Raw genomic sequence first — 25,515 nt, 5'->3', positions numbered from 1 at the left:
GGAATGAGCTGGAGGATGGCCCATCACACTTCGCTTCTCCACTGGAAAGAACCTGTACTGCACGTCCACTCTTTTTGCTACCAGTTGGCCCGCTGCTGGGTTTTGCCATCATTTCAAGGCCTCCCTCACCACATCCGGCTGCAGGTATATTCACTACCTGTCCATGGCTTTCCTAGACAGAACCGAAAGAGAAAAACCCTTGGCCCGTCTGAAGTCTCCAATACTGCAATCCCCATCGTGCCTTGTACCATGTCATGGCAGGCTTTGAATGACATGGGCACTTCCTCACTGTCCACTAAAGTATCATCCCAGTCATCCGCTGCATCATCGTCTGGTGCCAGGGGCATAGAGGAGGTAATGGAGGGTGTTTTAGAAGAGGAGAGTTGGATATCTATGTCCCTCGATGGAGGCGGCAGTGCCTCTGATGTCCCAGATTGAGGAACTGGGGGTGCAAGCGGATCCACTTGGTGAGAATGAGGGGCTGGGGGGACTAGCACATCCTTTATGAGGCACCTAAAATATGGTCTAATTGGCCCGAGTGCACAAGCTCTTGGAATTTATTAAAGAACCAGTCTTCTGATGAGTCCGGTGAAAATCTGGGGGCCCAATTGCTGGTGGGTACCATTATAGGCAGGGCAGAATATCCTCACACACTGGGTGACCATTCAATCTCTGGAGAAAATCCATGGGCGTCACACGGTGAGTGCTCCGATATAGCCAGAGATGCATCACCCGTAGAATGCCAGAATCTGATCCAGAAATGGTGAGAGTGGAACACATTGAGCCTGCTATGGATGAGGTATGACCTGGGTCACCACTGAGGTCGCATATCCACCGCCCCTCTGCCACCCCCCCAGAGATCTGAGGAGCGTAACTATTTCTGCCACAGGCTTTTTTGGGACTTTGGGTGTTTGCCGGCTAAGAGGAAACAAGGAGGCCTCTTAACTGTGGCTGGTACGAGGCAAAAAGCCCTCTGGAACAAAGTCCCCAATACGAGCTCTGTCAGAAACCAAAGCTCCCTCGGGTCCGATATCAGACCCTGGCAGGTCCAAGGCAATAGTGCCAATGTAAGTCTCCGAGACCGCAGGGTGATCCCCGGTAACACAGTGGCTAGACACAATAAGGTCCTGGTTAGACCCTCCCACTTTGGGCTAACCCACGGAAAGGCATCTCCTTCCGAAGAAAATAAACATGTACTTACCCTCTTGGACTTGGTGATCCCGAGCCTTTGTAGGAAAGATGTCCTCCTCACCACATCAGTCGACTCCTGAGTACTTGAAAGTAGTTGTCACAGAGTGCACTGGCATCCCAGCGATGAGGCAGGTCTAAACACTAAACAAAGTGTGTGGGTGCGCCGATGAGAACGACCTGCGATACCAAGTGTATATGGAGTACCCCGCCTTACTCGGCATAAAATGTAAGCAGCAATATAAAAAAATGTAAGCTACTGTGGGGAAGCAGCTAAATAAATGCAACAGAGCTGGGTCAGGTGTAGTACCAAGAGAAAGGGACTGAGGGAAAATAGCGTGAGAGGTGGGGTTATGGGCTTGGCCGCACTATGCAGGTGTCCTGCCCCCGCTCCCTCTATAAAATCTAAAAGGGTGCAGAGCTAGCTATGGCTCCGATCCCTGCACAGCTCCATGGGAACGCCCGTAAGTATTGAGGAATGGGGATGGGATGTAGGAGTATATCATTCACAATATACTTTGGGGTTTTGATACACATTCGAAAAGGCACATGGTTTTCTCACTTTTCTAATCACTCCCTGAAAGCCCTTTTTCTGCTTCAAGTAAGATTTCTATGGCCTTTCCTAAACCAGATAAGCCGTTGTTTTTCCCAATCAACCACATTGTGTTACGCTGAAAGAACATCACTTACATTGGTATGCCAGAATATCTCTCCCTATGAAAGCAAACGCTACTTCCAAGAACGTTTCCTGGACTAAGGGCAATGCTGTCGTAAGGCCCTTCTCCCAATGATGTTATACTGTAACTCCAAGAATACTTGGGTTCCTTAAACTTGTATGTTATCTGTCCATAGCAATATTAGGGTTCTCCTCCTCCTACTATTAGAACGGCGGTCAGTAGAGTTACGACTTCCTGTTACAAACAACACTTTCTTTCAAATTCCCAAAGTAACCTTCCTTCTAGTCATTGCCAGCCATTCGGTAGTGTAACTATACCTTCATAGCCCGAGTGTCCTTGACCAGGACAGATCGAAGCTGCCCATTCATCTCGAAGAACACTTCCCTCTGACCAGCCTTGTTCAGGTCTCCCAATGCAAGTGCTTTGATGTGCAGGGTCTTCCCACGTTCCAGTTCCACCTGAAAAACAAACAGAACACCAGTCAATTTTGGGTAGCCGTAGATCAAGGGTGCACAAATGGTTTCCCTGGAGGGCTGAATTTACCACACAAGTCCCATACATTGGTCCAAACTATAGATGGCAAGAGCATCAGTGCACCTATTAGAGTTTAAAATACGTGTTTTAAGGTGTACTTTTGATTTAATACTTGTTTTACTGTACCAGGTGATGCATGGATTTTTAATGGCATTACCACTCACTTATTCGCATTATGCGACGGAAAACCTGTTTTAAAATAAATTTAATTCATGCAAAAACAAACACTGGACAACAGAGGCTTCACAGACCAGACGGGACAGACTGACTGGCTGGCTGGTTGAATTTATGCCAGTCTACATTTCAAACTCATGAGACGTGGCGGGCCATGAATCATGTCCTGAAGGACCGCATGCTGTGCACCACTGCCCTAGATGGAGGTCTGTCTTCTGCAACTAGGAGCAATCTCAGGATGGAACATATTTCGAGGAACCTGTGTGGAGAAATGTAACCCCTGGCCCAATTAGGGCCCGGCTAGATGGGATTAGAAGCTCCTTGGGAGTAGCATTATGAATAAAGAGACAAAGACACCAGTGGTGGCTGAAATATTTGATTCAGTAAGTTTATGTTTTACTACAGTCAACTTTGTAGAAGACACCAGCTTGCCTGTAGGGAACAGTTAAATCCTCAGAGCCTTCTCTACCTAAAACAAAGGTACTACATAAAAGCAAACAAATCAGATAGGTTGCTAGCGAGACAACTCCGCGCAAAACAGAAAGACACCACGATCAAAAGCATCACAGCCAAGACAGGGGAACTTCACACGCGCACACAAGACATAGGGGAAGTGTTCAGAGAATACTATCAGGACCTCTACTCCACTGACCACCCACAGGCAGACGCACAGGACACATATATGAAATCCCTCACCTTCCCACAAATCTCAGAAGCACATAGGCAGGCCCACGAGGAATCTATTAAAGAAGAGGAAGTCAAAAAAGCAATAAATAACCTCCCAATGAATAAAGCCCCAGGCCCGGATGGCTTCACAGCCCCCTTTTATAAAAAATATGTGAATCTCTTGACTCCAGTCCTGAACAAGCTCCTAAACTTATTTAAAGATAGTGGCACAGTGACCCCCACAATGAACGAAGCGAAGGACCTAGTGTTTCACAAACCAGGGAAGGACCCTATAAATCCGGCTTCATATAGACATATCTCCCTAATAAACATTGATGCAAAAATCTACACGAAAATCCTAGCCACCAGGCTCTCCCCTATACTTCCCAAACTAATACATTTGGACCAGCCGGGCTTTATCCCAGGAAGACAAACTCACGACAATCTGAGAAGGATAATTCATTTGGTTGAAAAAATTGGCATAAAACAGACCCCGGCTATCCTACTCGCAGTAGATGCGGAAAAAGCCTTTGATCGGGTGGAGTGGTCCATGCTCTTTAAGACACTCCACTCCATGGGCTTTGGGGAGAACTTCATTGCAAGAATAAGAGCGAACTATATCGCCCCAACTTGCAGGGTGGCCGTTAATGGGGAGGTAACGGAAACGGTACACATAGCCCGTGGAACTAAGCAGGGATGCCCGCTCTCCCCGTTGCTATGCGCCATATTTTTAGAACCCCTACTTCTGAAATTAAGAGAAGCCACACATATTAAAGGGATAAACATGGCAGGCATACAACACAAGGTAACCGCATATGCAGACGATATGCTGCTTGCATTAGAAGAACCGGGCCGAACATTGGCTGCAGCGGTGGGGGAGCTAGAAGCATTTGGGACCATCTCAGGCTTAAAAATTAATAGAAATAAATCGGAAATTCTGATATTGGCGGGAGACAGGGGGGAGATTGTCAAAGAAGCTAAGGCTCTAAATCTCAAGATAGCAGAGGATGGCATCAAATATCTGGGAATTACACTCACAGACAGGGTGGAACAGCTCTATGGTAAAAACTTCCCGCAGCTCCTCACGAGCATCCATAGGGATATGGAGAGATGGAACCCTTTGCTGATCTCGTGGTGGGGCAGGATCCAAGCGGTAAAGATGACCATCTCACCAAAACTTCTCTATTACTTCCAGGCCCTCCCGATAGGGGTACCCAGATTATTCTTTAAAACACTGTCCCGGGTAATCACAACCTTTGTGTGGAAAGGGAAAACGCCAAGAATGGCTAGAGCGGTCATGTCCACATCAACCAGGGAAGGGGGTTTGGCGCTCCCTCACTTCCACAAATACTATCAAGCGGCACAGTTAAAGGTCCTACGGGAGTGGCTAGGTGATGACCCACAACCGATTTGGGCAGCACAGGACAGAGCAGTGGCAAGAACCCCATTAGTGGAACTATTATGGAAACAGAAACAGCACAGACATCCCAACATAGGGATAAGCGAAATAATGAAAACAACGATGGAGGCGTGGGACACGTAAACTCGAAGGGGCATAATGACCACCACGCTAGGCCCGTTCACCCCCATTTGTAGAAACCCGCAGTTCCCACCGGGGGATGGAGCAGGGGGCATACGACAGCTGGGAGGGGGAAGGAATAACGAAAATTGGGGAAATGTTTATCAACAATGAAATTAGGTCATTTGAAGCCTGCCTCCCACTAGCAGCACGCTCCACTCGGGAGAAATACAGACACGAACAACATGGTTGAGATCCCCGGATATAGCGAAGGCAGCAACGAGAACTCTGACCCCATTTGAGAAATATGTTACGACAAGCTCACGGGCTAAGAAATGGGTTTCTACCTTATATTCCTTTATAAATACACAGGATGAAGAAATTAAGTGGTCATATATGACTAAATGGAACAGCACCCTGGGGTGGGAACCAACAAGGAAACAATGGGAGGACCTCTGGACTCTAATGCCAAAAATGACCAGATCTGCTCAAACAAGAGAAATGTGGATAAAAATAGTAACACAGTGGCACTACACCCCAGAGAGACTCCACACTATGTTCCCGAAAACATCATGCTTATGCTGGAGGGAATGCGGAGAGGTGGGAACCTGGAAACACATCTGGTGGACTTGCAAAGGAGTCAGGCCTTTCTGGGAAGAAGTTAAGGGAGAAATGAGCAAAATATTCCCAGATGTGGGGCAATTAGGAGAGGGAGTCTGGCTGTGTGGAATAAGAGACGACATGGCTAGAAGATATAATAAAACACAATGGAGAAGTCTTATGGGCCTCATTATAGCGGCATGGACAACAATTGCCCACAGTTGGAAAAAAAAAGACACCCCACTGATCTTCGCATGGTTCCAAAGTGTCTGGGTCCAGATGGCGATAGAAAAAATAACACACACAATCCAGGGAATGAGAGACAGGTTTGCAAAGGAATGGAGCGGAGTCCTGGAGTATCTCCAATCAGACTATATGGAACAGTGGTGCCCGCACAACATCAAGATATCGGATATCTTTAATGCATAATGTAACCCTTGTACTAAAGCTCACGTGTCCCCAGGGAGGGAGGGGGGGGGGGGGGGAGTTGAGGGGGGGATGTTGAAGTTATGTTATTTAATTGTTGTTTTTTCGAAAAATAATAAAGACAATTTAAAAAAAAAAATCCTCAGAGCCAGGAACTTGGAGAGGGCTCCCTCGTCTAGAGACCTTGGACTGACTTGGTGGGGAAGGTTTAATGGAATGACTGTTAGCTCCCTGGTTTGGGGTGGGGTTTAGTGCAACATTGAGAGGCCTCCGTCCCTGTGGCATGAACAGCCCTTTGAACCGGGACAGCCGACCCAGCCCTTTAAGACGAGGTAGCAATACTTTGAGAGGAATGGGGATGCAGAAGATACTCAAACATGAATAATCAAAACGACTCGGGAAGTTGGCAAAGTTGACTGTTTTAATGTCAATTAACTAAAACAGGGAGTACAACGGACATCTCCCAGCATGATCAACAAAATTCATAAAAAAAATCATTTTTATAGCAAAAACTTGTCGGCCTACATGGCGAAATACAAAAACCTAGTGGCAAATGTGATAGGCTTAGAGGGAACATCTAGGTATACGTTCCATAATTGTCTAGCAAAGTGATATGGGGTCTCTAATATCAGGTGGGGCAAGTAAGCCCTCCCCTCAAACAGGTCACTATAAACATCACTAAATACACAACATCTCATTGGTTACACAAACTATAGGGCCCTTAACTACGCGGCACACTATAATTGGCTGGCACTCTTTCATCCATCAGTACTTTTCCACCCACGTTAGCAGCACGCAGGCTGGACTTCCATGTGCCGGTAGGATGGTCATAACCATTGCTTCCCATCACCACCTCAGTGGTCTGCAAGTCAATTAAGGATTTGAACTTGGCCTTGGAAATGTTCTTTGCTCTGGGGAATATGGGGGAGTAGAGGCATGCTCGGTCTCCTTGCGTAGGTGTTTGTCCAGCTTCATCCCTCCACATGACTGAAGACCACAAACATGAGCTTTTGTGCATTTAAAATACTATTATTTAATGAACCTCTGACGTCTTCCTTGTTTTCGTGCAGGTCTTCTGAACAGGAGTTTCATTCTTTCACACGATTGTAACTACTGTCAGATCAACCCAGCCTAACACAACCATGGCTTCTTGGGGCTGGTCCAGCCTCGCCCCTCTGAGATTCACTTCTGTAATTCAATTGCGACACACTGGAAAAGGCCTTCCTTTCTTGGTCCAGCTCTATATGTATCTATATATTTATATTATTACGAATTATAAAAAAGCAATTGAATTACAGAAGTGGATCTCAGAAGGGCGAGGGGGTGTGTGTATGTGTGCGCGCACACGCACACACACACACACACACACACACACACACACACACACACACACACACACACACACACACACACACACACACACACACACACACACACACACACACACACACACACACACACACACACACACACACACACACACACACACACACACACACACACACACACACACACACACACACACACACACACACACACACACACACATTGGCGCTTGCCGCAGTCTATTCACTACTTAGCTAGCCTCAAGAATATGTCATCTGCTTGCGTTTCTTTACATCTGTACACGTGCAAAATAACTTCATATCTTTGTTTCTGTAGCATAAGCCTCTTAATCTCGAGCCTGAGATGTTGCTTGTCTTTGATACTTTCTTGATGTCTTATAGACTATCTACATTCTCTTGTCTCTGCATCTCTTGTAGGTGCGTCAGTATTACTTCGGTTACTTCGTGCGACGTCACCAATCTGCTAGTTTGCTCCTTTTGTCATGTTTCCTCTGGGATTTCATTCAAATGGCCATCATACTGTCTTATATGCAGGTAAGGTTTTCTCAACGGAAACCTTGCCTCCAGGATTGTTCTTGGTATTTTCACTGGTACTGCACGTGTTTCACACTCTTGCTCCCAACATATAGGCAATATGGGCAAGATGCTTGGGGGGGGGCAGGTAGATGGCTCCTTCTCTACACCTTGAAGCCAGGAGCAGCCCGGCGTGGGGACCAGCTGTGGGTCACGCATGCAGGGTGGCACCGGTGAAGACCTGGCCTAAGAGGGAGATCCAGTCTCAACATTCTCAGACTGGAGCCCCTCTCTTCCCCCTTTTTCTAGCACCAACAAACACAGATTATGTGTGAGGCATTCAAGGATTTATCTGCATTAGAAGCCTTTCAAATACAATGGAATCTAAAGCCACTATCATTCCAAGGAGACAGTCGGTAAATACAGCTGGAATCAGGATGACCACAAACTAATAGTGGGAAAACATAGGTTCCTTTGTTAGAAATTATCTGGGCTACGATTCATTGGTTGACGTTGTCCTCCCACATGGTGCCTGCTGCATTTTCATGAAGTTCTGACATGCTAGCCCTTTGATCAGATTCTGCTCAGAGAAAACCCATGCCTTCTTTGAAAGTTTAAGCATCAGAAAATGAAATAAGAGGCTTGTAGGTTATATGAACATCTATTTTGTTTTCTCAGAAGCAATAAGAATTCCTGGAATTACGATCACCTTTTTGGCTGCTTAAAACGTACCCAATGTCATTCGGTTTGGTTCGAAAGGGACTCTAAACATTCATTTTTGTTTAAAGAAGTGTGTGCTTTTATTCATGTATGTATATTAATTATATATTCAAGGAATTATTAAAGTGTAACATGTTTTTCATTACATAGAATATTCTCACCATTTATAAGTTAGTACAAATATAGTGAAGATGACCTTTATAGTCATAGTTGATATTTATTGTACCAAATGAAGTGAACCATTTATGGCCCTGTGTAGAAAGCATGAGCGGCATATGTAGGGCCATCATTGGGAAGGTGTGTGCACACACTCTGCATGCTAGTTAAATGTAGGTGTCAACAGGGGCAGTCCTCTGTAGGCCTAACTAGTGGAGTGACCGGATCAGACCTAGTCTACTCACTGGTGGAGCCGGATTAGCCTTAGAGTGCCCATTGGAGGGGCAGGATCAGCCACAGCTTTCCCAATGCTAGACAGAGCAAGGAAAATGTGCCCAAGCCGGGTCTGTGGTTCAGTGGACGAATGCACCCACGACAGGGGCTTGTGTTTGATGGTCACAGGTATGAATCTCAGCAGGTCCACTCAGCGCTTCATCCTTCTTAGATCAGTAAAAGGAGTACCCTTAAGTTGGGTAACAAACATCTGTACTCTTCCAAGGGACAGGAGACAGAACCTTTTTCACCAGAAAAAACCTTCTTCCCCTTTAAATTTAGAGGCACGCAGGGGTGCGGCCCAGGGAGCATGCGCTGCCCTGACTCCACCCTCCAGCGCCACACCTCAGTCCCCTTTTCCGCATCGACAGGAACAGGCAAAATTCACCAGCGCTCCTGGGTTTGGCTTCGGCCATGTAATTCCACGTGCGGACACTTCTTCTGTCTTTTTTTTTGTTTTATTTCCATTCAGGTACTCGGTCCTCATGCGTCATGCTCCTCCCCGGCGCATGTCGACTTCTACAGGGTTCAGCAGGTGTCCAGCCTGCAACGGGCTGTTCCCAACTTCAGACCCCCAAGCCCTCTGCCTACGTTGCCTTGGCCCAGACCACAACTGGCAGTTCCATGTGTTAATTAGCCCGCAAAAATATGGCGATACAAAGATATCGCCATATTTTTGCGGCGATATTGAGCCATGGACACTGCGGAGGACACTCCCGCAACCCCTGCATTATTTTTAAATGTGCGGGGGAACCCCCACTCCCACAAATGATCTCCCCCAAAAATATTGCCCATGGCGAGACAAACAACCATATGTACGGGAATATTTTTGGTGGGGATAATATGTAGGGATACCTGGTTGGCAAGCTTGTTCAGCGTGTGGCTCACTGTCCTCGAAAGGGCTGAAGAACAGACTAGCCAGGTGGACCTCAAGAACTTCGTGAAACATCGAACCAAGCCCAAGGTAGGGCCGATATTCTCCATCTCACTGCGCAAGGAAGACTCCTTCCCAGGGACTCCCCCGCGCGGGTGGGACCAGTCAGGTCCTTCTACCAGCACGTGCCCCGAGGCTGCTGCAGCTACTGGCCTCCGGGCTGAGGGATCCTCAGATCCTCCCCGTGACAGTGTTGAGGGACCGGAAGGTTCTTTTACCGGGTCTTCACCCGAGGGGCTCTGCACTTGTACCGGCACCATGGTTGAGGGGCTACGCCCTAATATCGGCAATACATCTGAAGGGGCGCCTAACCACAGCTCTACCAACCCCCTGGTCAAGGGTGCCTAGGCCTGAGCAACAGGGTAGTCCTTGTGATCCACACGCAAGAGTCTTGGATGAGGGCAGGCCCAGCGTGCTGAGCAACACGTTGCAGGCACATGGCAGGCAGCTCGACAAAATGGCTGCCGTGCCAGACAGAGGCACCCGTCTAACGCCATTCCAGGAATTTGCCGAAGAACGAGTGTCAAGGTGCGACTGGCCTCAACCAGGTACGTGGCTTACAGTTTACCCCTCTTTTGCGCAAGGCAGCTTTCCCTTCCGTCCATATGGGCAGGGTACGCAGCGCCTCCAGCAGCTCACCGCTACCCTGTCAGCACCCCCTGCCACCTCCCCGGCCATTGAAGGTCTTTGAGCAGTTCCTCGGCCTCATGAAGTCACCTCAGATGGGGTTATCCTCAAAGACGCCATCAGAGAAGTCCTTCCCGCAATGCTAGCGGCACAGACTCCTCCTCTGGCGCCCCAGGCCTGGGCGCAGCCAGCTCCCCAGCCGACTCCTCAGGCAGTTCCGTACCAGCCTCCGCCATCTCCTAAGCCTCTGGCCGCGGTCCTGGTACCACCACCTCCTCCTCCTCCTCCTCAGGATCCCCCAGATCCGCAGGATACGGATGAGGGCCATCTGGACATGCCATCCATATCCAGGGCCTTCCACGAACGTCTTGCAAGGCTGGCGGATTATATGGGCCTGCCCCAAACCGAGGTCAAGCAGCCGGCAGAGGGGGGTTATGGAGGACGTCCTCACATGATGCCCCTCTGCCAAATCCGGGATTCCTATGCAGACCGATTTAGTCTACCTGGCCAAGAAGGGCTGGCTCAAACCACACTCAACCCAGCTGGTCAATCGATGCCAAGTGCAGGCAGATGGAGGGGGATACACCCTTGCTCTCGGGCCATCCTCAGCCACACTCCTCTATGATCGCTGTGGCATCACTAAACTCCAAGCCTCAGTCGTCCTCCGCCGCCTCCTCCTCCTCCTCCTCCTCCTCCTCCTCCGCCTCCTCCTCCTCCTCCTCTGTGGCGCTGCTAGGGAAGGAGAAGAAGATCATGGAGGCATATGGCAAGAAACTCCAATGCGTCCTTACATCTTCGTCAGGCCAACGCAGATCCCATGCTGGCTGCCGCCAACCAAAGATTATGGTAGGAAATTGAGGCCTTCCTCACTTCCTCCCGGAACTCCCCACCCAGAGCCAATCATGATTTAAGGCAGAGCTAGCTGAGGCCAAGCTGGTGGCGCATGATCTCATGGAATCAACTGTGGCCCATATTGATACCTCTGGCCGTGCAATCTGTATTGCCACGGACATGAGGAGGACAGCCTGGCTCTGAGCAACAAAATTCAACCCGGATGTCAATAAACGCATATTAGATCTACCGTTCGAGGGGGGGGGGGGGGCTTTTCCACTCCTCCATGGACGAACAGCTGGACAAGAAGAAAAACTGCTCACAAACGGCCAAGTCTTTATCCATCCTTACAAAGACCACACCCAAATCGTACACCCAATCTCAGCAGCGCTTCGAGAAGGGTCGTACGTACAAAGGGTTCTGAAGCTTCCAGGAGCGTAGATCCAGACAGTCTGACCACTCGCTGTCTCAGAGCTGGGGCAGAGTCATCCACCCTGCGGCAGAGAAACTAGCCCTCACAGCGTGGTACCTGAGCAGGTAACGCTGCGGCACCTCAGCCTCTCACATGCCAATCTGGAGATCATACAGGGCGCCAGGAGCAAGGCTACCAGAGCAGAGTACAAAAGCACAAGGAAAAGGACCAGATTCTGCCACTGGGCAGACTCCAAGGGAATCGACCCCATGGCGTGCACCTTGGATGACATGCTCTCCTTCTCGGCGCACCTCGCCCACTCAGGCTTGCATGTTGACACCTGCCGCACATACCTCGCAGCCATTGGGGCTTACAGGAACTCGGAGGAAGGCATCTTCTCCTCCTCCAATCCCATCGTCAAGAAATATCTGATGGGACTCGCAAGGCTCTACCCGCCCGTCAAGAGACCGCACCCGGTGTGGGACCATAACAGTCTTGGGCGCACTGGCGCACAAACCGTTCGAGCCAATGGCGTCCGGGGACATCACGCTGGTCACTATGAAGACGGCCTTACTAATCAGCCTCACCTCAGCTCGTAGACTCAGCGAAATTCAGCCGTTGGTCGCCTCGGAACCATATACTACCTTTCACAAGGACAAGGTAGTCCTGCGGACACACCCAGCATTTCTGGCCAAGGTTCCATCTGCTTTCCACTTGACTGAGGAAATAGTCCTTCCTACTTTTTTTCCCGATCCCAAGGACGAAGCGCAGTGAGTGCTGCACTGGCTGGATGTCAGGCGTGCCCTGAAATTCTACTTGAACAGGGGCTTCAGCAAATCGGACCCCCCGTTTGTCACTTTCGGAGGCTCAAGACCAGGCTATCACGCCTCTAAGGCTTCCATATCCCCCTGGATGGTCTCTGCCATCAAAGAAGCATATGAGAGCCAGCACAAGCCGCTCCCGGCCAACATGAACGCCCACGCGGTTAGGGCCAAGGCAACGGCCATCGCATTCCAGCGCCATGTCCCTTGCAAGTCATAAGGAGGGCAACAACTTGGGCCTCTTCCTCGGCTTTCTGCAAGCATTACTGTTTGGATGCCAGCTCTAGATCGGATGCGGCTTTCCGACAGGCGGTTCTCGGGAACCCATTTGCTTAAGGAGGGTCTCCTCTACACCCTGGGGCTAAGATCGGTTGTAATCGCCCATACAGTATGGAGAAAAGGGGACAGGACGTAACAGTAATTATAAGTTACTCACCGTAGTGACTAACGTAGTCTTAGTCCATAGTCCCCTTTCCTCCATACGTCCCACCAACCTCCCCCCTAATAATACTGGTGTCATTAGGCAATGTTAAATCTATTGTCGACGCTTCAATGGGGACTGAGGTGTGGCGCCGGAGGGCAGAGTCAGGGCAGCGCATGCTCCCTGGGCCACACCCCTGTGCGCCTCTAAATTTAAAGGGGAAGAAGGTTTTTTCTGGTGAAAAAGGTTCTGTCTCCCGTCCCTTGAAAGGAACATCCATACAGTATGGAGGAAAGGGGACTGTGGACTAAGAGTACATTAGTCACTAGGGTGAGTAACTTTTAATTTATCTGTCAATAGCACCAAGATGCCCCTCGGGGGGTGAACGTGCACTCAACATGCCCAGTGTCGGGCCTAGGTGAGTGCAAGCCTGCCAGTGCCTGGCCTAGCAGCACACAAGTTTGCATAGGGTTGTGTCCAGCTAGTGCCACACAAGAAACACCCTAGGTTTGACCCACAAAGGTTTGCCCAGAGACGGGAAAAACACAACACAGGGCTTGCTCAGGAAACAGCATAGCTCAGTGTAACACGTGGCTCTGCGCCACACAAGCCTGCCTGGTGTCAGGCTCAGATATGGCAGAGACCCAGGAACATGTGGGACTGCTCAGCACCAGGCGAGCACGTGAGACTGGGAAAACTGGTCTCATCCACCTTAAGCTCTCGGACACCACATCACAGATTTTAATTAGTTGAAGTGAATCCAAGGCATTAGGTATGAAATAACGGACTGTTTAAAAAACATTTCATAGAAAGGTTAACATAAATTAACGGTTTCAAAATATTAACTTGAAACCTATTTTGGCAAAACAAGGCAAAAACTTCAGTAATATTCGAAATAAAAATGTATACAAGATAATATTTAATAAATATATATGTGTTTCAAAAGGTAATGTGGGGTTTTAAAGGTCATACACGAAGCAAAGTGGGCTGCTTGATTTGTAAATGATTTCTAAGACAGGCATGTTTGATTTGGAGTGAATCCTTTTTTTAACCTTTGTTTCATTTTCTCTTGAGGCAGTGGGAAATCTAGTGGTGGGGGAAGTGGCAGGGGGGGGGCGAGTACTCCATTCTTGAAAATGTTCTATGTATCTGATTTCTTATGCAGAGCTTGTTGTGTAGGCTGCTTTTGCTGCTTTGTTTTTGTGGAATTTGTGCTAATTCAGATAGGACAAAAGGACATGTTTGAGCACTATCCTTTATTAAATAAACACAACCTCCTCTAAACCCCATTCCTATGGTGGCCTCCCTAGGATAGAAAACCACCAAATGGCTGCTCACCAGGATGACAGATAAAGTTAGTCTGTCCTAACGCACGCTAACCTTCCAACTAAGCTACCACTATACTAAGAACCAATAAAGAGATTCTTGGGGTTCTCTTAGACTCCACACTGTCCTTCTCTCCTCACATCTCCGACGTCTCCAAGAAGTCACACTACCAGCTGCACCTCCTCAGAGGTATTCTTCCTTTCCTCTCCTTCCCCCATAAGCTCACCGTCTCCAGAGCCCTGGTTCTCTCTAGGCTGGACTATTGTAACAGCCTCTATCTAAATCTGCCTGCCTCTACTCTTCGCCCTTTGCAACTTATCCAGAACAGGACTGCAAGACTTGTCCTTGGCCCCAAGCCCAGCGATCGCATCTCTCCAGGACTGAAATCTCTGCACCGGCTCCCAGTGGCTGCGAGGATTAAGTTTAAAACCCTCTGCATTGTCCACAAGGCATACTGGGGCCGAATTACATTCAACTCTCTCTTTCCAAATATCTTCCTTCTCAAGCTCTTCGCTCATCTGCCTCCAACTCCCTCAGAGTCAGTCGCTTCTCCAAGCAACGAGTTGGTGGTAGATCTCTCTCTTCGGTAGGGGCCTGCCTCCCTGAAACTTGAGGAGAACCATCTCCGGTTCCGTAAGCACCTCAAAACCATCTTCTTTGCTTCCGCTTTCTCTCCCTCTCTCGCTTGGTGAATTCCGGGCTAAATCTGCACTGGTCAAAACTACCTGCCCACCCTGTCTCATTCGGGCACAAGCACCGACAGTTGCACACCTGCACTGCCTTCCCTGGCAACCCTGCACCTAGGGACTGTTTCTGCCTCTCTACAGTCCCCCTACCAGCACTTATGTCTGCACTTACCTTGCACTTGCCACCATCTGGCTGTTTTTATTATTTTATTCATTCTACTACCCCTTGGTACTGCACTTTTCCCTCTCCCCCCCTCCCTTGCGCGATCTGAATGACACTGGCCTAGCAGGATCGTTGTCTGTCATTCCTTTGTTCCCCCCCTTGCATCATCGCGCCTTGAAACACTTGTGTATAGGTGCGTTATAAATGCCATATCATATCATAAACTCCAGCTTAGGATAAGGTTACTCCCCCAGGGTTAACTTAAGTGGTGGCTGTCTTTCTGACCCCCCCCCCCCACACCCAAAGAGTTGTTACCGTTTCATTCTGTTTTGACTTGTCTGTCAAACAGTTCTAAACAAGAGAAATGTGACTCAGCTTCTCCTCTGGGTCAAAACAATTTCCTCGCCAGATATTCCGTACAGTTTCTAGTATCTCTACATCTGGGATGCAGTCTCCTTATGGATAGAGAGGGATGTGTCAAAAAGAAAATGGTTGGGGTTATTCAACTTGTTAGCCCCATGTGGTCCTGGTTTGCTTGGTTGCGTCTCTTATCCCCTCATGGGGTAGTCGAATTCGTAGCCCCGTGTGGGCTTTGGGCTTGCTCAGCCTGATGTGCTTGGTTACTCTTTTCACCCCTTCGGAGGGTATTTGGGTTTTTAGTCCTGTATGTGCTTTGGGCCTCTCAGCCCAATGTGGTTGGTGGTTTCTTTCACCCTGTCTTGGGGTGTTTTGTTGTTAGCCCCCTATCTGGTTGGTCACCTGTTCCACCCCCAGATTGCTAGCCACGCCTTGGCTTTGGTCCTGCTTCCACCCCTTTCTGGGCTATTCGGATAATTAGTCCCATGTGGGCTCTGGGTCTGCTCAGCCCTGTTTGGTCAGTCGCTGCTACCAGCCCCTCTCCTAGGGTATTTGGATTGGTATCCAAGTGTGGACTTTGGACCTGCTCAGCCCCATTTGGACAGACATTGGTTCCATCCTCTTCTGGGGTAGTCTGATCAGTAGCCCTGTGTGGGCTTTGACGCGGCTTTACTGCCCTCCAATTGCTGTTCTGGTAGCGCCACGTACCTGCGAGACAGCGGCGCTGCTTTGGAGGTGGAGGCAGTCTTTTTGGGCCCTGTGGTTTGGCTTCTTCTTCTTGCTTCGGTTCAGGCAATCTCCTTTCCTGCCGTATCTTTTTCGTTGCCGATTTTGGTATCAGTGGAGGATGTCGCTGGCAAGTCTTGTTTCTCTCTGTTCTCTTTGGTTCTCCCATGGTGTCCTGCTTTCCGGAAGGCTTTATTACACTGGAGCGCCAGTGCTTTGCAGACTGTTGTGGGGCTCCACCTGCCACGCAGACTGTGTGGTGGTCAGCCCACCGTGACTGGCAGCATCCCCCTCTGAAGCGCGCCTGCACAGCCCAGAACTTTCTGCTCTGCAGCGGATTCTCGCTCTATAGCTTGCCACTACACTGTATTTCAGAGCCTCTCTAGAATGGAAGGGAGGACTTCATTGGCCCTGCTTTGCATAAAGAAGCAGAGACAAAAACAATCCAGAAAGCAAGCCATCCACTTTAAAGGGGCCCTGTATGCGTTTTGCCCCGTTGAACTCCCATATAACCACCAAACATGGGGTGGGGAGTGCCGCGAGGGGAGGTAGGGTAGTATCCCTGCTTGGGCATTCCTTGTCCGCAAAGGCGCGGTGGGTCACCCACAATGGGGTCCCGCTTGCCCCATCCCATAGGGAGGGTATTGTGTAGCGGGCCCAACCCCCTAGTTGCAAAAGGACGAAAGCTGATTGAAAATGTTCAATAATTATATTGACTAATAAGATTCAAGTCAATAGATTTACAACTACAAAGTTCTAATTTACATATGTTGATGTAAATGCTTACTAAATTTGACTGGTTTTGAATAGTACTAGGGTTTGCAAGAGACAGGGGCATCCTATCCTTCGCATATCATTCTTTTAAATGTTTATACTTAACACCTTTTGTGCCAGGGGTGATGTGCGGAATTCGACCATCTGCACAGTGGGTGTGCTTTCGCTTAGCTTTAGCAGTGCAGATTTAGCCCGGATCAACCTCTGGAAAATGTGTGGGGCTAATCCACACACATTTTCCTGTGCTCACCAAATGACATCCACATAGACCTGTGTACTATGGGTGGACACAGCATACAGGCAAACTCCTCCCTGTCATATTTAGTTGGGATCTGACAGATACACGATGCATCTCAGAATGGGGAGGACCAAAACTTTCCTCCTGCCATGGCTAGCCTAATTAACTATCAAAGGCTCCATGGATCCACCCCGTCTGTCTGCCCTCTGCAGATGGTGGCAACAATTAACATACAAATAGAGTATATTTTAAACAGGCCCACATGGGGCATGGCTGCAGAGGCTGAAACAAAAGAGACAGGAAACCCCAACAACCTTTAATATGCACTGTGTCAACCTGAAGCCAGCTCCCGCCTCTCAGTATCAAGGGCTGTGACGCTGTCATGTCGACGGAATGTGTTTACAGTAGGCAACCCCTGCAGGGCAACCCCATTCATAAGGTGAGAGTATGTGGATTGATGGAGACAGTCTGTTCTCGCCGCAGCTTCAAGGGAGACCTGCCGCTTTAATCAGGAACCACTGATTCAGAACCGCCAACCGGCATGGAGACAACGATTCCTGACCCAGAGCCGCTGTGTAGGCCAGCCGGCAGCTGTCCGTCCAGCCTTGCTCTCCAAACTGCCTGTCGCCTGATATGTCTTGAACTCTGTCGCCGAAGCTGCAAAGCACCTTGAAACCGACTTGACACTGTCAAGCACAAGGAACTTCTACAAGCACAAGGTACATTGTGGTTTTGTCCCCCTGGTCTTCCTCCGAAGGTCCCTAATGACATTTTAAGACCCATTGCTCCCTTTGTGTTGAAACAAAGTATCCTTGAACTATTACGATTAATTACTCTACTGACTACCTTCCTGTCAGTATCCAGAGTGCATCCCTTTTCCTTCTTAGAAACTGTCCTCTGCATTCCTTTACAGGGTGGGTTGTATTTCATAGTGTGCTAGAACTGTCTGCTGTGATAATATAGTAGATATTGTTATACAACCTGGATTGGACAGTCCCTTTTAGCATTGGGTAATATTTGTATTTTCGCTGTGTTGCAACTAACCAAAGATCCACAACCTTGCAGAGATAAGCCTGCCGTTCCTTCCACGTTACCAAAATTGGACAAGGAGGTTTATAATTTGCTTGTTTTTCCAATCTGTTTGGATCCTTTCTGGTGTACTAAAGGTGTGGGGCTGATTGATGGTTTAGAAACTGATATTGATTCCCTGGACCACTGGCGCCCCGGAAGTTGATTTGTCAAAGGTGTGTCTACCTCCCCTGCACCCAAATGTGATAGACATTTTTTACGGTATTTTGAATTTGAGGTATGCAGTAAAACAACACTTTAGGTCAGAGAAGGGATGAATTCCCTCGATTCGTCAAAGTTTCCAAAAGAAAGGACTGACCGGAAGAATGCACACTTTCAAATAGTGCGCCATTTTCACAGAGGGGAATACAGGACTGAAATAAACGATTGAGCGGACACCTTTAACTTTTGGAAAGATCCCCTATGCATGCCTCAGCATGCACAGCTGGAAATCTAAAGTTAGTCAATGGGTTTCACATGAACACCTGCTTTTTGGTAGCAAGGCTGATTTTATGGATGTACTATGTCAAACACAGATGGATAGCTTCAGAGTATAGCGCATAAAGGTATTCAACGAACATAGAGGGTCTTTGTGAGTTATAAAAATGTAACCACCTAGTCCTTTGAAATATTTGAAATATGACCAATATACAAGAGGAAAAACTACATCTGACAAAGACCTCCCCACTTGGGGACATACTTTCCATACCTTCCTAGGGACGGTTAGGTTCTTGTTTTCGGTCCCGACGAGTGAGCTAAGTTTGGAAGGTCGGGAGATTACTCAGTAAGGGACAAATTGAGATAACATGAGCATCCCTTGAAGCGGCCGCTCGCCTGCCTCAATAAGGTTTAATTTACTTACCTGTATCTCTTGTTCTCCAGTATGGGTCTTGCATGGATTGACATGCTCATGATTATTCCCTGTCAGGCTGGGAATCCTTGGTAAAAGAAAAAATAGTTTTACTTTAGATTTGAAGCTGTATTTTTCCTCTAAACCAATCACTGTCCTCTGGGTCATACTGCCCCCATCAAATGACAGTCCTCTCCCTAGGCTTCACCCCTGATGGCCATCTTCAGATTTGGTAAGCACGTAAAGTGGCAGTATGAACCAAGAATAGCCACAGAGGGGACGGAGGCAGTGTTTTCATCTGAATCCATGCCAGACCCATGCTGGAGAACAAGAGTTAAAGGTGTGTAACAAACCTTCTCCAGGGTGGGGTCTGGCATGGATTCACATGATCATGAATAACAATTACACTGCAGTACGTATACACAACTACAGGAGGTGGCAAAGCTCAACAGAAGTAATAAAACACTCAGCCTTGCAACAGATTCCCCTCAAGTGAACAGGTAACGTAGCACCGCTAGGCTGACCTGGGATTCCTTCCTGGAATCCCTCTCGACCCAATAGACCCTCATGAAGAGAGAAACGCCATTGTTGCTGCAATGGTTCTGGTGGAGTGGGCTATCAGCAGAGGCCTGCTAGCCAGCCGATGACAGTGCATGATGCTGATGCATGATGCTGCCGGAGAGACACATGGAGATGGAGGCCTTCGACAAGGCCATTCTGTGATTCACAGGTCAGAATTGACGAACAACTGAAGTTTTCCAAAAACGTCCAGATAAGGGTAGACGTGGATGCCCTCGAGACAAAGGCGCACCACCACCGGTGCCAAGCCCTTTGTAAAGACCCTTGGGGCCGACTTCATGCATAAGGGGAGCACATTGAACTGATAGTGTCATCCCTGTACCACGAACTGCAGGAATTTGTGGTGTTTCCTGTGGAAGGCAATGTAGAAGTAGGCGTCCTCCAGATACAGAGACGCCAGGAAATTGCCTTGTTCCAGCTGGCCAAGCACGTGCTGCAACGTGACCATCCCGAATTTCTGGGACTTTGAATTTGTTGAGGCGTCTCAGGTCCAGGATCCGTCCCCACCCGCCAGTTCTTTCGAACCAGAAAGTATCTGGAGTACACTTCAGAGCCGTGGAGGCACTCAGACGGGCTCCATCGCCCCCTTCTTTTTAAATGCCGTGGACCTCCTGCAGCAGCTGCACAACGTGCTGTTCTTGCTGAGCCACAGATGGAATACGAGGACACCTGCGTTGGAACTCCAAGGAGTGCCCCTGTCCGAAAGCGTCCGGCACCAATCTGTCCGTGGTGATTTTCTTCCAAGCACTGACGAACCTCACCAGCCGGCCTACCACTAGGGTGCACAAATGGCACCCCTCCTACATCTCCCCCACCCCGAGTCCACCGGTTCGTGCCTGTTTCGGTGTCGGGGCCCAGCCCTGTAGGCGATGCAGATGCTATCCTCTGCTACCATGTGCCTGTGAGCGACCTCTGCACACCTCTTGCGTCATGGAGCGGGAAGATTGACAATAAGGGGTGTGGTATCCCTTGGAGGACTTGCCAGAGTTTCCTCTCGAGGAATGAAAGGATGACTGATGTTGCTGCAGGGTACCCAATGAAAGTGCCATCTCTGTGTCTGTTTTGATCACCTGCAGAGACTCGTTGCCGGTCTTGGCAAACAGGTTCTCACCATCAAATGGCATATCCAACACTTTAGACTAACTGCTGGTCTGAAGTTGGTGGCTTTGAGCCATCCCTGCCACTGAAGGGACACTCTGTTGCCCATTTACCAGAAACCTGCGTCTGATGTCCACTGCCTCTGTAATGGCGTGGTCTGCGGTTAGTTGCCCTTCCTGGAACAGCGCCAGAGCTTCCACTTCCTTATCGACAGAATAGGGCCCAGTTTATACCATAGCTCCCGGTCATAGCGGGACAAAAGGCGTTAGCAGCTTTAATGGTGCTAGCAGCAGTGTAGATAATCCCCCCTCCATCACATCTAGCTTCTTCCCCTACTGATCAGGGGGCACCACGGACGACTGATTTGCTGATCGCTTCCTGGCTGCAGCTGAAACCACAGAGTCGGGTGAAGGCTGGGATCTCAGGCACTTGACTGCCGAGTCCGGGACCCTGCATTTCTTCAAGTCCATTTCGTGTGGGCGGCGTGGTGTAGAGGGTCTTCATTAGGGCCAAGTCCTGCTCCCAGATATCGTCCAGGGGACGGACATGATGGTCTTCCACCTGGACGTACGTCTATGGTAAATGAATCCTTCCTTTTTATAGTCTTCTCAAGTACCAGATGAAACTGCTCTGTAACCCTGGACATCATAGCGTGAAACAAGCCAACCTCATCCGGTGGAGAGGCCCTGTGTGGTTTTTCGACACCCAACGGCTCCCCGTCTGCTGGTGCAAAGTCATCATCGGTGTCCATGGCCGTAGCCTCCGTATCCGTGCTCGTGTCCGTTGCCGGATCCCCAGTCGGAGTCAAATCCAGAGGTGGAAGTGTCGGGTGATGCCTTGGGCCTGGTAGGTCCTTTGCCTTGTGCCGGGGTAGGGTTCCCGGGCTGCAGTCCTGGAGGGCTCCTAGATGTGCATGGCCTGAGTGGGAGGCAATCTCTACTGGATTTCCAAGACCAGCGTGTTCAACGTTGTCAATATTATCAGGGACACGTCCCTCGGCTGAGGCATGAAACGAACAAGTGGTTGTGGTTCAGGACTGAAGCGCCTTCTTGGGCGAGGCAGTGAACCAGGCTCCCTCTGTGGAGACCCCCCCCACACTTAGACAGGTCCCTAACAACCTTTGTGGGTCAAAAAATAATCTTCGGGCAGATCATCCTCGCCCAATCTGGTATAAAACTTCACCGGCTTCTCCAGGACAGCTTGTGGACTCGTACCCATTTTAAGATCGGCAGGAGCTTTACCCCTTCCCCTCTCCGGAGACTTCTGGGGTGGAGCGGCCAGGGTAGCTGTCCCCTTTCCAGAGGCCTTCATAGGTACTGCAGCAGACAACTCACATCTTGGTGACAGTGACACTCTAGGAGTAGCAGGCTTTGTGACTGTGGAAACCACCTTTGTGCCCAGTGCCCCCTTCAAAGAAGAAGTGATGGCAGTCGATGAGATCGATGACGGGGTAATTGTAGCCTTCATCGATGTGGACGTGGGTGCCGATGACGAAGTTGGTCTGGCCGGCTGAACCGCTGATGAGGCGTTGCCAATGGGGGCAGCGAAGGGCCACTTTTCGATCTCTCCTTCAGTGCCTCATACGCCGATGGTAAGCAGAGTTTAGACTCAGTCAAAGACTTTCTCTTAGAGGGAGCACCCCTCACCAGTAGGCTATCCTCGTCCTTCCTGCGCTGGATCCCGCAGATGCAGCGATCCCTGCTGGATCAAAGTCGTGTAGCCTGCCCTTCTTTTGGACCCCCGAGAGCAGGGCATCCTCAAAGGACCACAACTGCTTTTCTGAGGGAGTTTGTTCCTGGAACCGGCCGGTCCTGGGGGAAGCATGACCATGCCCTGAAGCAGAGTCAGAGGTCTTCGCCGATTTCAACCAGGCCGTCAGCCTGCTGTAGCGGTCTCTGACTTTTTTTAAAATCCCCAGCAAAACTGGCCTCCCTCCTCATCATCATGATCTGGATGCAGGAAATACAGGCATTTGTGGTGCAGACCTTCAACATACACATTCCTCAATCCACACTTCACTCAGAGTTTGAAGATATCTCTTATCTCTTTTCTTCGGTCGTGGTGAAAAGGTGCGAAGTAGGCTCAAAGCCCAGGACTTCTCAAAACTCGCTGAAGATCCGCGATGTAGTATGATCTTTGCCGACAGCGGGTCCCCGCTGCTGCTAGTCGACCACCATTCAAACAATGGCACGGAAAACGGTTAAAATTTGTCCAAACACTTGAACTATTAAAGAAATAGCTTGGTGGAGTGGGCTATCAGAAGAGGACTCCCAACACTGAAGCGTGCAGTAAAAATCTGAAGATGGCCACCAGGGGTGGAGTTTAGGCAGAGGATTGTCATTCGATGGGGGCAGTATGACCCAGAGGACAGTGATTGGTCGAGAGGAAAAATACAGTTTTAAAGCTAAAGTGAAACTGTTTTTCTTTTACTGAGGATTTGCCTGACTATGGTGAATATGTATGAGCATGTGAATCCATGTCAGACCCCATGCTGGAGAATAGTCATTATTGAGCAGGAGATGGAGGCCGTTGGATACACTGCAGTGTTGGTTTAACCAGGGCTACCTGGTTGACTCTCTTTGAGACACGGAGGGCACTGGCACAAAAGTAGGAGGAGAATTGGCAAGTGACTGCTCAGAGGGGCCTAGTTGTCCCTGCACAGGTGCTTGGAACACACCCATGCATGACTATTTTAAGGGTTTGGTGGGTCTGGGACACAGACGCATCTTGCCCCTGCTTCTTGCCAAAACCAAAAAAAAGGATCCAGGAATCTCGGTTCCCACACTTCCCAGTAATGACCCATTGCTTGATAGGCTTCCATGGCAGCAATCAAAGTATGCATGGATCGAAACACACATGGGAGACGACCTGACACCTTGCACATCTGCTGAAAACGGGTAATAAACAAGTGTCCTTTCGAGGGGAAAGTTAGCTGTCCATATTGAAGATGCTCGTGTTATAGCATAGGTAGAAGACACATTTTAACAATAGGATCCACAGTAATGGCACATGAGAGCTATTATGCAAGCAGGACATCAATCAGTGAGTGTATGAAAAAGGTACCCAACACAGATATAGAACTGCGATTAGAAGCCTCACAGAATGCGCATGTGCTCATATATAGATACAGGAGACAAACTGGAAGCAAAGTAGGAAGGAACACAAAGCATAGATAGATGGCATGGATTAGAGGTTACCAGGAAGGGGCAGGGAGTGAATGTAGCCTCAGGATGGAATAGAAAAGAGCTATGGGTTTCAAGTCATGTTGCCATTAGTGGGTCAAGAGACAAATTACGTGGTGGTGTGCAACATATGAATCCTCATTGTTTTATATAAGAAACACCACAATAGCCAGTTAAACCATGAGTGAGGACTTTTTGGAGAGCATCTCGTGAGAAATAATTCATTCTAAGGGACTGCATTTTCACTTTAGGGGATTGCACCTTTAATAGTTAAGGCGCAATGAGATTAAATGAGTTGCCTAAAGTCATACACTTTACGTTTTGAAGCTGGTATTTCAGCTAAATCGGAAAATCTGGCACTTAATTGCATTTTATTTCTACTTCTTAGCATACTGCTAGGTGCAACTATTTGGAGGGAGAGGGAGGGTGAAGGGTGAGGGATGGATAGAGAGAGGGGGACACTGGCAGGGAGATGTAGAGGCAGAGGGAGGAGAGGCAGAGTGGGAGGGACAAGGAGGGGAGGAAGGGACTGTAAGGGACAAAAAGGAGGGAGAGAGGGCAAGAGAGCGAGAGGGAGACAGAGAGAGGGGAAGGGGACACACTAGTGGATCTGCGTTTCAGACATGGGGAATGTATTCATTGATGCTTTGGAGAGATGCAGGACATCGCCCTTTTTCGGGGTTCTCAGAGAGGCAAACCAACAGACGCAGAACCCAACCGCTCGTCTTCCCTTTGGGACTGTGGGCAAAAGACATGGTTTACTGAAAGGCGGAAGAGGCGCAAAGAGTCCACGCGCGCAAAAAGAAAGCCCAGTAAAACATTTCTACTGAAACCCAGTTATACAATTATGGAGTTTTATTACTATAAATAGGTTAGGGGCGGGGTACAATATAAAAGCTATATGTTAATTGCTAAAAAGAAAGTCAAAATATGGAAAAAGGACCACGCTCTGGGCATGGGGCGAAACTCGCCAGAAGGGCAAGTCAAGTGGCTGGGTTCCGTAAGGGGTCTAGAAAATGTGGCAGCCTTGCAGCTGCTTCAGTCGGGTAGCTCCTTGTACACCGAAAAGGTTTATGCCACAATGTTTGCCCCCGCAAACACTATGCATCATTGGGCAGTTGCAGGGAAGTGTCATTTGCTGGTTCTTTCAGCTGTTTGAAATGACACTGTCTGAATCAGCACCCGCGAGTCTGCCCAGAGTCCGATAAACATTTATTACAGTCTGCCCGGAATCGGGTCCTGCTCAGAGAGGCTGCCAGGAAGAGAGAGGCTGCCAGGAATGGGGTCCTGCTCTGAGAGAGGCTGCTTGCTCTGAGAGAGGCTGCCCCGAGTTAGGAACTGCTCAGTGAGAGACTGCTCAATCAGTTCCTGTTCTGTGAGTCTGTTCAAAGTCAGGTAAACAATTCTTAGAGACTGCCCATCGTCTGGTACTGCTCTCTGTGGGAGACTGCCCAGAGTCGGATACTCGTTTGTAAGAGACTGACCAGAATCAGGTCCTTCTCTGCGAGTCTGCTCAAAGTCGGGTAGACATTTAATGAAGACTGCCCAGAGTCTGCTACTGCTCTGAGAGGCGCTGCCCAGAATCGGGTGCTGCCCAGAATCGGGTCCTGCTCCGAGATGCACTGCCCAG

At 49.1% G+C, this 25,515-nt stretch overlaps 1 protein-coding gene across 5 annotated transcripts in view; it reads right to left on the bottom strand.

Annotated features, from left to right (window-relative positions):
* PC (pyruvate carboxylase) overlaps positions 1-25,515 on the bottom strand; it is a 2,561,538-nt gene that overhangs the window by 30,107 nt on the left and 2,505,916 nt on the right. For all 5 annotated transcript variants that reach the window (XM_069644789.1, XM_069644792.1, XM_069644793.1 and 2 more), the window contains one exon: positions 2,183-2,323. In XM_069644789.1, the coding sequence (XP_069500890.1) occupies positions 2,183-2,323 (141 nt within the window). The remainder of the gene's footprint in view (positions 1-2,182; positions 2,324-25,515) is intronic.

This window comes from Ambystoma mexicanum, chromosome 2p (genome assembly GCF_040938575.1).
Source record: "Ambystoma mexicanum isolate Mex_15411 chromosome 2p, UKY_AmexF1_1, whole genome shotgun sequence".
Taxonomy (NCBI): domain Eukaryota; kingdom Metazoa; phylum Chordata; class Amphibia; order Caudata; family Ambystomatidae; genus Ambystoma; species Ambystoma mexicanum.
The sequence above is the reverse complement of the archived record's forward strand: the minus strand, read 5'-3'. Positions and strand labels throughout refer to the sequence as shown.